A 10,969-nucleotide genomic window follows, 5' to 3' on the forward strand; every position below is an offset into this window, starting at 1 on the left:
TATGAACACTAGAGGTCTCTCTCACACAGTTGTGTAATGTACTGACACACACTGACACTGAAGGACTCACATCATACAGAGTTAAGAATCATGTGATGTTTTGACACACAATACGTCTTTTTATATACTTAATATGTACTGTAACACATACAGTAAACTCAAAGGAGTTCAGAGTTATAACACGTTCTGCCAGTTCAGATATATTTTGTTATTTTAAAATGAAGGTGTTGTGTGGACTTAACTGTTAAATACTGGAATATGATGGTGTTCGAGGCAAAAAAACAAATCCGGTATTAACATTAAAAGTGATGTCTGTATGTCATATTGTGACAGTTAAACTTTATATAATGAAATTATTTTACATACATATTCTTAATTATGACATTGGCATTAAACAATTCAGGTCTCGCTCCATTCTGCGATGGACACGTGATGTGGGCGGGGCTGGAAGTCCATCGCAGGTTGCAGCGAATAAGTCAGCTAATCAGAATGTTGAGGAAGCGCGTGCGTCTGAAGGGTAAAAACAACAATCTGATGATCTAGTCTTGCAATATTATTGTTATTATTGTTAGCCACACCCACATACAGCGATAGCAAGTTCAGTTCTCTATGTTAGTTTAAAATCCCGGAAGGTACTTTCTGTTTTGTCAAGGTTGTGCTGTAGATGATGTATCAGTGGTTCGAGCATTGCAACAGTTAACTAAGAAGTTGTGGCTTTAAATGCCAGTGAATGCACCAACCGATAAGATCTATAGCTTGAATGTAATGTAAGTCGCTTTGGATATATGCATCTGCTACATGCGTAAATGTAGATCACAGGTCATAATCTACAGCACATCCGTAAATGAAACGGAACATTTTTTTTACTTTTTTATGTTACTTTTTTTACGACCATGGATTTGTGCATATTTTTCCTCTTTCATCTGCTGTACTTCGTTGTGAACGGTCAGTGTGTATTTCATGATATCATATATTTCTCTTTTAATGGATGGACTTCGATCCATTTTAATTGTATTTAAAGCCTCCTTGTAGATTCGAGGTCTTTTGTGTTTTCAGATTTTAATAAAATAATTGTATCTAAATGTGAGTGTTTTGTGGATATACAAACACGTCTTTTGTCATCGGACAGACTACAATATGTGTAAAGATGCGCTTTACGTCTTATTTGAAAGACGTCAAAGTCCATAAAAAAGCTGTTTTACTCTACACAAGATGAAACTTGGCACAATCATTTGTACAACAGCTAACGCAGCACGTGCATTTAACTGGGCGTCGTTTTGTGTGGCGTCGCTTGCTTTGTTGTTCTTGAAAAACACGTGGAGCTCCGCGGTGTTATTGTTAAATACGACCTTCATGTTTCGCTCATCATAACTCTTCACAGTGTTTACAAGGAAATGACGTTGAAACCAGGAACTGAGGTTAAAACATTGTTGTTTGACTTAATGCAGTTGCATTCAAACCGAGTGTAATATAAACTCTGTTTATTAATATAAATACTATGATTAAAAACTTAATACAAGGAAAATTACCTCAGGGCAAGTGTTTCATTCATTTGTAAGAGTCTTTCTACTATTTTAAGGTTGATTTGATTTTGGCTTATCCTTTGCGAAAACTAACATAACTTTAAATAAGTATAGTGACTGTTTAGGGTGTATTGATAATTGTTTTTATAACGATGGTTTTCCTACACATATTTTGGTTAGAATATGGTTACTGTTGCAGTTTGTGGTGTTTGTCTTTGTTTACAGTTTTTTTTATAATTTTTCATTTAACAAAGAATGTCATTGTCTATGTGTTTATTTTACCATCCTTTACTTGTTTTTATTTAATATTTTTATCATTATTAAAATGAATTTATTATTTATTATCCTATTTTTTTCTATGACTGTGATCCGGAGCCCTCCAGAATGTTCTAAAAGTTCTAAATGTTTTTGAGAAATATAAATCTAAAAGAAAAATGTCAAAAGTCTACTGAACATTATTACTGTTTCATATAAGTATGTTAATTTTTATTTCTAAGCGGAGAAAGAAAATTTTGAAGAAAACAGTCCAAAAACATTTAAATTGTTTCTCTTTAGGTTTATACATCCATAATTTTAATAGCCAATTAGTGTGTTGCCTTTATCATCCTTATTATTTATCTAACATAGCTTCAATGTTCCTTGTCCATAAAAAACAAACAATTACTGAATTACATCATTCACTTTATTTCAATTACAACAAATTATTAAAAAGTATACCAATATAGCAGGATAAAATAATACTACAACACAAGCATATATAACCAACATTAAATTACAACGATAAACAACTTGCATTACATTTACGTGTGTGTAAATATGTGTCTACACATACAATTACTGGCAAGTTTAACAATTACTTGTGTTTAACCAATAAGGCGATTGTTTCTATTCAATTGTTTATCAAGTTCGTAAAACGTGGGGATTAAACTCTATGATAAAAGCGGCCTAAATACAGACTGTGAACTCACACTCACCATGATGTTACAGATAGCGGAAGTGAGTGACGCATACCGAGGAATTGACGTCATTACTCGTGTTTAACCAATAAGGCAAGGTATGGGCGAGACGACACATAGACCCGCCCTTAATATTACACTAACCAATGAGACGCGTAGGCCCCCATATATAGCATCGCCCCCGTACTGCATCCTACAGATGCGAAAAAGCGAAACGCATAGATGCCCGCACGGTAGATGGCGCTGATGGAGAATACATTTCACGCCTAAACATTAGGTGGCGCTCAAGCGATTTTCAGGCTTGAGGCTTCGGCTAATGCAAAGAAGAAAAGCTAAAAGCTTAGCTCGTAACGTAGCATTACATGCCAGGGTCTACTAGTACCGTTTGCTTTACGTACTTACAACAGCAGAACAAGAAATGGATTTCTACAGCAGCAGCGAAGATGAGTTTGTTGTTTTTTTGCCTGAATGAGCAAGGAAGAGAAAAAGACGATTTGGGTTCACACCGATGGAGGAGTTAAAGCTATACCACAATCGTTTTCATCGTTACTTCAAGACGATGGTCTGGGGGTTAATTAGTTACCAAATAGGATTTGCATTGCAGCTGTACTGTTTAAACAGTTGTAAAATATGTTTACACTTGACTTGATGTTTGTTTACATATGCAAGGTCCCAAAGTGTCTGGGAAATGCTAAATAGAGAGGCGAAAAGGAAGAGCTAAATGATTAAGCTAATCGAATCGGAAAAGGGGAACACAAATAGTAACAGAAAAGTTGTTTTAAATGACTGATTAAAACTCCTATTCCTAGTTTAATTTATTATCCAATTATTTATTCCTCTTATAAATCGCATTTTCAAATGCGTGTTGAACTTCCACTATTTATAAAGGAATTCATTAATGCACTTTAAAATTATGTATTTATTTCGTCTTTTATGTTTTTTATTAATTCCCTTTTTAATTTGAAGTATTTAATGATGGATTCATATTTATTATGTTTTACTTTATTTTTATTTTATTGCCCATTAAAACAATAAATGAATTTATCTTTGCTCTTATTTATATTTGAATTAATAAATGAGGTTTTAAACAAATGGATTTATGAAAAAATTTGTCCAAAGTCCAAAAATAGTACTGCAATGAGACGGTGTAACATCGCGGAGGATTTCCTAATTGCGTGTTTGCGTCACCTGTTGGTCCGTTTCCAGGTTTAAGCTTGAACATGCAGAGACGTTTCTGACTTTTTTAAACAAATACGGAGCCAGAAAATGTATATTTTATTTTGGAGAATATGACACGTTTATGTAGATTAAAACAGCAGAACAGTATTTAAAAACCTTACAAATTAAAAAAAACGCAAATGTTTAATTAAAACACTGAAATTGATCGTTTTTGTGAATAACATACTTTTTTTAACAAAAATTTTGACAGATTATTAAAAAAATTCTAGCCATTACGAACACGCAATGAATCTCGGGGTAGCCAAAGCTGTGAAGGATACATTCGTTATATCCTTAAAAACCCACAGAAGTAAGGTTGCATTTTGGGGCTGCATTTGAAGCAACCTTTGAATTGGGACACAGCCCTTCACATTCTTTATATAGACTGCTCTCGAGTCCATCTTTCACTTGCAGTATATTTAATACTTAAGTCATGGGTTTGAACCCAGGGATTGCCCATAATCAGAAACAAATGTATAGTATAAAGCAATTCAAGTCTGTCAAGTGCAGATGAGTGAACAAATGATGTTGTTAGATTTTAAATACACTTTTTGGAAAGGATGGTTTTCAAATTTTACGCATTTTATGTCTAAAGTTCTTTCCTGTTGCTTCTTTCTATTCAAAATGTTCTTGTTGTATTTGTACACTATACATTTGTCTAAGAGTATGTGCAAAGCCTGGGATCAAACCCATGACTTTGGTGTTGCTAGCGTCTGCTCTAACCAATGAACTACAGTACAATCCTCTTGTGCATTATTGCTTACATTTATGCATTTGGCAGACACTTTTATCCAAAGTGACTTACATTGCATTATCCTTTACTTTCTACACAGGTATGTACAATCCCCTGGGATCGAACCCGCAACTTTGCGTTGTTAACACAATGCTCTTACCACTGAGCTACAGGAAAGCTTTCATATGGTGTAGTAATATAGAAACTGTTTGTGTTGTTCAGGTGTGTTTGGTGTTGATCCAGATCATGTCAAGTCAGTGACGGAGGGAGATTCTGTTACTCTACACACTGAAATTGTTAAACAGACAGATGATCTGATCGTGTGGTATTATGGACCTGAAAACACAGTTGTGGCAAGAATCAATGGGGATGACATTAGCACCATGTATTCAGATGATCAGATATTCAGAGACAGACTGAAGCTGAACGATCAGACTGGAGATCTCATCATCACACACATCACATCTCAACACTCTGGACTTTATACACTGAGGATCAGAATCAACAATGAAGTCTCAAACAAGATCTTCAATCTCACTGTCTATGGTGAGTATTTCAGATGTAATAAGCTTTCTTCTGTGTACTCTTTAAAGTTGATAGAAACACAAAGGTCAGCTATAAACGTGACATCTTTTCTTTCTCATTTTCAGCTCGACTGTCTGTTCCTGTCATCTCCAGAGTCTCTTCTCAATGTTCTTCATCATCTTCATCATCATGTTGTTGTGTGTTGTGTTCAGTGATGAATGTGTCACATGATGTGAGTGTCTCCTGGTACAAAGGAAAGAGTTTATTGTCCAGCATCAGTGTGTCTGATCTCAACATCAGACTCTCTCTACCTCTGGAGGTGGAATATCAGGATACAAACACATACAGATGTGTGGTCAACAATCCCATCACAAACCTCACACAACATCTACACATCACTCAACTCTGTCACACGTCTTCAGGTGAGTCACGTGTGATGATTAGTGTTTTTTAAGATGATATATGTGGTGTAATGTAGTCTTTGGTAGTTTAAAGACGTTATTTCTTCACATGTAAGGGATCATGTACAGGCAGCAATTGTGATCTCAGAATAAATATCCAACTGATTACACACCTACTTACCTCGTAAATAATGTATTGTACATGAAATGTTGATTTGAAATATTTTATTAACTCATTTGTATGCAGATATACAGACATATGCAGAAAACACTAGAATGGTGTGTCATATGAACAGCATTTTATAATGAATTTATGTTTAATATTAAACTGGACCGGGTGATGTGTGCATTATTACACCATGTTATATGAAATTATTAAATGTAGCTGTAAATCTTGTATGATTTAAGTATATGAGAAACCTGTGTGTCCAATCATATTTATGTTTAGAATACTTCGTACAATACATGGCAGGTATAACAACTGACTGAAAAATGTGTACGTGTTTATTCTCTTTATCCTTGAAGTGTCTCCTAACCAGCGCCTCAGTTCAAGGACAACTCTAGTTCTCTCTGTGTCATTTTCTATCTGCTTCGTCATCATTTGTATCATCAGCATCATTGTCTACATAAAGAGAAGAATGGGTCAGTTTCACCTTCATCTTATATTATATAGCAAATAAAAACGTCTTTCACAATTTAACCACTGCTAGAAGACATAATAATATAACATTTTCACTTTATGTTCATCAATTCTAAGGATATTGTCAGTCGATAAAAACAGAAGCATCTATTTCAGCAGCACATCTGAAGACCAAGAAGCCTCAAAGTGTCTGAATGAAAAACAACACTTGTAAGCATATTTTTGCACAAAAAAGTATCCACCAAACATCATTATGTTAATGAAATAACCGTATGTGTAAATTTCCCACTTTATCACAGTATGTTAAGCTGATTTAGAATAAGTAAGTTTGACTCTTGTGAAATAAAACTGATAGATAGGTTTTAAACTTTTTTATATCATTACTGTAGTTTTAATATATGTATTTTACTGTAAAAAATGTGATTCATTCTTGGCAATATTTTCAATGTAAACATTTTTTTAAGTTATCTGCAGCATTAATGAATTACGAGTTGTTACTGTTTTACGCAATGCATTGTGGGCTTTGTTTTTTGAAGAAGCACTGGCGCTGATGTTTTGAGTTTGAGTACGAGTTTGCCTGTCAGTGTTTGTAGTTCTCATTATTGAAATATTTGTGATCAATTGTAATGACTGGATATATGTGGAAAACAGAAAAACTCTTTTAAGAGGAGAAGAGAGGTATTTGAATATGACCGCAGCGAGAAGCATACGGCGCCGGACACAAACTTGTTCGTGGCACTTATGAAATGTCAAATCCTTTGAGAAATCTTTGAAATGAACTGCTGCAAGGAGTGGCTCTTTTAAAACTGGACTTTTATAAGTGAGTTATTAAGCGCATTTATAAGCGCATTAAACACGCAATCATCCAGATTTTCAATGCTTTAATAAGGCTGATTATAGTTAATAATTTGTTTGTAAATCTTATTAATCAATAAGTGTTTTCAATACAATATACCTTAACTGTAGCCAAGATTTTTTACTTGTAAAAATATTTACATGCTTTTACTCGTTTTTTTGGGGGGGATGATCTTGGTTATAAATAAATATTTGCATTATTTGCATATCTCTGTTGCCTGTGTTTTTCCTACAGTAATTGACTGATTTTGGGGTTCCTTTTTAAATAAGAGCATTGCCAAAATACCTCAGATTGGATTGTTTTTACCTTGCCATATTTTAGTGAATTGTTAAAAATGGAAATTCATATTTTCTTTGACAGAATATGGCTATATATTAATTTCAAAGTTCAAAGAACCACAGTTTATTGCTGATATCTCTGCTTACAAATACTGTTTGTAAGCAGAGACTGGAAAATAGTCTCTGGAAAAAAGGACTGGAAAATACTGTTGGTCATTATTACAGTAATAATCTGTAAATCAGTTTCGCAGCTGTAACAATGTCAGATTAGGAACGATGCCACACAAAGAGTTGAGGTAAAAAGGTGATATTTTAAATGAAACTACTTCCAACTGGATATAGTTCAGGAATTAAGATTAGATTAGATTCAACTTTATTGTCATTACACATATACAAGTACAGTGTAACGAAATGTAGTTTAGGTCTAACCAGAAGTGCCATTAGCAAGTGCAGTATATACAGTGTGAATAAATACAGAATACAACATTAGGAAATTACTAAACAATGCGCATGTACTATGAATATACTTTACAGAAGGAATGTTCTATGACAATATGACAGTCGGTATGTACTATGAACAAAATATGCAGAACGCTATAAACTGTGAACATCAATGTTCACAATATATAGGTGGTTATAAACAGATAACAATTAGCTGGTTAATAGTGCAATAGTACAAGTGACTTGAGTGTGGATTAATTACAGACATTAGCTATTAAGGTTACAGTGCAGTAGATGAGTTAATGCAGTTATTAAGGTTACAGTGCAGTAGATTAACATTTACATCTACATTTAGTCATTTAGCAGACGCTTTTATCCAAAGCGACTTACTTATTACAGGGACAATCCCCCTGAAGCAACATGGAGTAAAGTGTCTTGCTCAAGGACACACTGGCGGTGGCTGCTGGGATCAAACCAGCAACCTGTAGATTTACCAGTTCAGTGGTTTAACCCACTAGACCACCATCTCCAATAGATGAGTAGATGCAGTTAACACAGTTAGTGCAGTTATTGAAGTTACAGGGCAGTAGATAAGTTAATGAAGTTTAACATTAAAGTTTAGGTTATGGGGGTAGTGGAATCAGTGGGGAGCAGAGTTCAATAGTGAAACAGCTCTGGGAAAAAAGCTGTTTCCTAGTCTGCTGGTTCTTGTCTGGAGGCATCTGAAGCGCCCATCGGAAGGCAGGAGAGTAAACAGTCTATGACCGGGGTGAGAGGAGTCCTCGAGAATGCGTTTCTTCTGGATGTCCTCAATGGAAGAGAGTGTAGTCCCTGTGATGCGCTGGGCTGTTTTCACCACCCGCTGCAGTGCCTTGCGCTCAGAAACAGAACAGTTCCCGTACCAGACTGTGACACAGTTGGTCAGTATGCTCTCTATCGTGCAGCGATAGAAGTTCACCAGGATAGTTGAAGACAGTTGGTTCTTCTTCAGTGTCCTCAGAAAGAAGAGACGCTGGTGAGCCTTCTTGACCAGGCATGAGGTGTTGGTGGTCCAGGACAGGTCCTCCGAAATATGGGTCCCCAGGAACTTCAAACTCGAAACACGTTCAACAGCCATCCCATTAATGTGGATGGGGTCGTGTGTGCCTCCTTTCGCCTTCCTGAAGTCCACAATGATCTCCTTTGTCTTGGAGGTGTTAAGGAGCATGTTGTTGTTTGAGCACCATGTGGCCAGGTGCCGTACCTCCTCCCTGTAAGCAGTCTCTGCTTGTGCAACTACTGCTTGGGCCAGGGACATGAAGATATCCGTGAAGACCCCAGCGAGCTGCTCCCCACATGCCCTTAGTACGCGACCAGGGATGCCATGAGGGCCAGCAGCCTTGCACGCGTTTATCCGGCTTAGTGCAGTGTAAACATCTATGGAGTTGATGGAGTGATGATTTGGTGGTCAGTAGAGGGTGTGAGCTTGGTGGCAGGTTCTTTGTTGTCTCTCTCAAATCCTGCATAAAAGTCATTAAGCTTGCTCAGGAAGGCGGCAATTAAGCATCCAAGGGAACAAAAGACAATCCAACAGGTATAATCTGCTCAGTAACATCCACAGGATAATATGGTTCCAGAAACGACCAAGTAGCGAAGAGACAAAATACAACTAGACTGGACAACCAACAAGACAAGACACTGGATATTGATTGAGTCCAAGTGATGGGGTGCAGGTGAAGTGTAATAATAGGCTTGTTTGAGATGGCCAAATTCTGCGCAGAACTGATCACCGTTGGTCAGCGCGGGTGTTTTTGAAGGGGGTGCATAATCTGGCAGAGAGTGTGTTTTCGGGACACAACACTGGTAAGAAATGTGTCCGGGTTCCGTCCGCCTTGCTCTGATGTCATCCTGACGTGGGTCAAAAAACTCTTGCGATGGCCAGGCGGCTGTATCGGATTTTCCAGTCGGGCGCAGTTGCTCTCCACCGACTGCGCTGATCAAAAGCATGATCCCCTAACCATTGTGTTTAAATCGAAAGCGAAAACTAATTTTGTTAATGTGTACTATGTATTAGTCTACTCCAAGTTATGTATTGTATTATTTATGTGTTTGTCTTCTATCATATATTTTATCTTATAGATTGTTAAGGATTTTCTTTTTTATTTGAGCTTCCTAGTGTATTCAGCACTTTGGCCAACCCTGGTTGATTTTATATGTGCTTTTGAAATAAATATTGAAATGAAAACGAAAATGATGGGAAACAACTTGCTGATGAAACGGCTTGGCCAAGAATGTCCCTTGGTTTTCAAGTTCACAATTTATAGTAGTTTATATATTTTTATTTACATGTGATAATGAAAACACCTATGATCGTATACTATAAAGGGATGTTAAAATAAGTAGCCTAATTAGGGCATGTGCTTTATTTTATTTGTTTCATGTTTATGGTGCTAATTGTTGTCATTTTTACTTTTTTGTATTTTATGATTGTGTGAATTTTTTAGATTGTAATTTTCAAACAACATTATTTCATGAAATAAATAATACAATCCATCAAAGTAGGGAGAGGAAGAGGGAGAGAGAGAGGAAGAGGGCAGAGAGGTATGGGTTTTGGAGATGCAGGCAGGGCGAGGAGAGGGAGATAAGCTAATGTATCCCGGGAGGAGCGCACAAGAGAGGATGTGGAAGCTCAGCAGTATTATAATATAACATACAGCCGATTTATGCAAATTATGATTGTAAACAAGATTTCTAAGTTTATTTGCACACGGCCATGCAACAAGGACTTATAGTACAATTACACGGCTCCGGGCCGCTGTCCTCTCCCGTCTCCTCATTCCCCAGTCCTCTACGTCGACGAGAGCCTGCCACGGCGCCCCGCCTTCCATCGCGGGCGCCGTTTCCTGCGGCGCTGAGGAGGACGATGACTCCATGCCTATCTCAGCTTCTGACAAGGACTGGGCAGGATCGGAGCGGGATCGCCCCGACCTGGAGAGCACCCCTGACCTCCACGAGGAGTTCGTAAGGGTCCTCGAGAAGGCCGTCAGCGAGCTTGACATAACCTGGAGTTCACCTGAGGAGCCGGCTAAAAGTAAGCTTGACACGTGGTACCTTCAGGCGGGCCGCCGTCAGGACACATCGAAGAGGAGTGCGCCATTTTTTCCAGATGTCCACGAGCACGTGGTGAAATCGTGGTCTACTCCTCAGTTGGCGCGCGTTCACGCTGCTACGCAGGCCATGTTCGCCCACGTGGTCGGAGCGGAGGCCCATGGTTACGTGCACATGCCACCTGTGGAGGAGACCCTCGCCGCTCATTTGTGCCCATCCGCCATCTCGCTGGGCTCGGACCCAGGCTTGCCGTCGAAGCCGTGCAGATTTACAGCCCATCTCGCCGGTGAGGCTTACGCATCCGCCGGGGA

General features: G+C 37.8%; 1 protein-coding gene across 3 annotated transcripts; it reads left to right on the plus strand.

Moving 5' to 3' along the window:
• The first annotated feature begins 474 nt into the window (after positions 1 to 474).
• Positions 475 to 7,059, plus strand: LOC130429654 (natural killer cell receptor 2B4-like). 3 transcript variants are annotated; one of them, XM_056758340.1, is made up of 5 exons: positions 475 to 517; positions 4,653 to 4,976; positions 5,081 to 5,377; positions 5,882 to 5,998; positions 6,114 to 7,059. In XM_056758340.1, exons 1-5 carry the CDS (start codon positions 490 to 492, stop codon positions 6,188 to 6,190), a joined length of 843 nt encoding a protein of 280 aa, XP_056614318.1. In that variant the 5' UTR covers positions 475 to 489; the 3' UTR covers positions 6,191 to 7,059. The 3 variants fall into 3 exon arrangements, with proteins under 3 accessions (XP_056614318.1, XP_056614317.1, XP_056614316.1); XM_056758339.1 differs by lacking the exon at positions 475 to 517 and adding an exon at positions 525 to 945; XM_056758338.1 differs by lacking the exon at positions 475 to 517 and adding an exon at positions 2,673 to 3,041.
• The last annotated feature ends 3,910 nt before the right edge of the window (positions 7,060 to 10,969 follow it).

The sequence above is a fragment of the Triplophysa dalaica genome, chromosome 10 (assembly GCF_015846415.1).
Source record: "Triplophysa dalaica isolate WHDGS20190420 chromosome 10, ASM1584641v1, whole genome shotgun sequence".
In the NCBI taxonomy this organism is placed as follows: domain Eukaryota; kingdom Metazoa; phylum Chordata; class Actinopteri; order Cypriniformes; family Nemacheilidae; genus Triplophysa; species Triplophysa dalaica.

Coding starts and splice junctions, on each gene's coding strand:
- LOC130429654 (XM_056758338.1), top strand. CDS start 2,948: ATGAGCAAGGAAGAGAAAAAGACGATTTGGGTTCACACCGATGGAGGA. Junction 4,977..5,080: donor CTTCAATCTCACTGTCTATG/GTGAGTATTTCA, acceptor TCTCATTTTCAG/CTCGACTGTCTGTTCCTGTC. Junction 5,378..5,881: donor ACTCTGTCACACGTCTTCAG/GTGAGTCACGTG, acceptor TTATCCTTGAAG/TGTCTCCTAACCAGCGCCTC.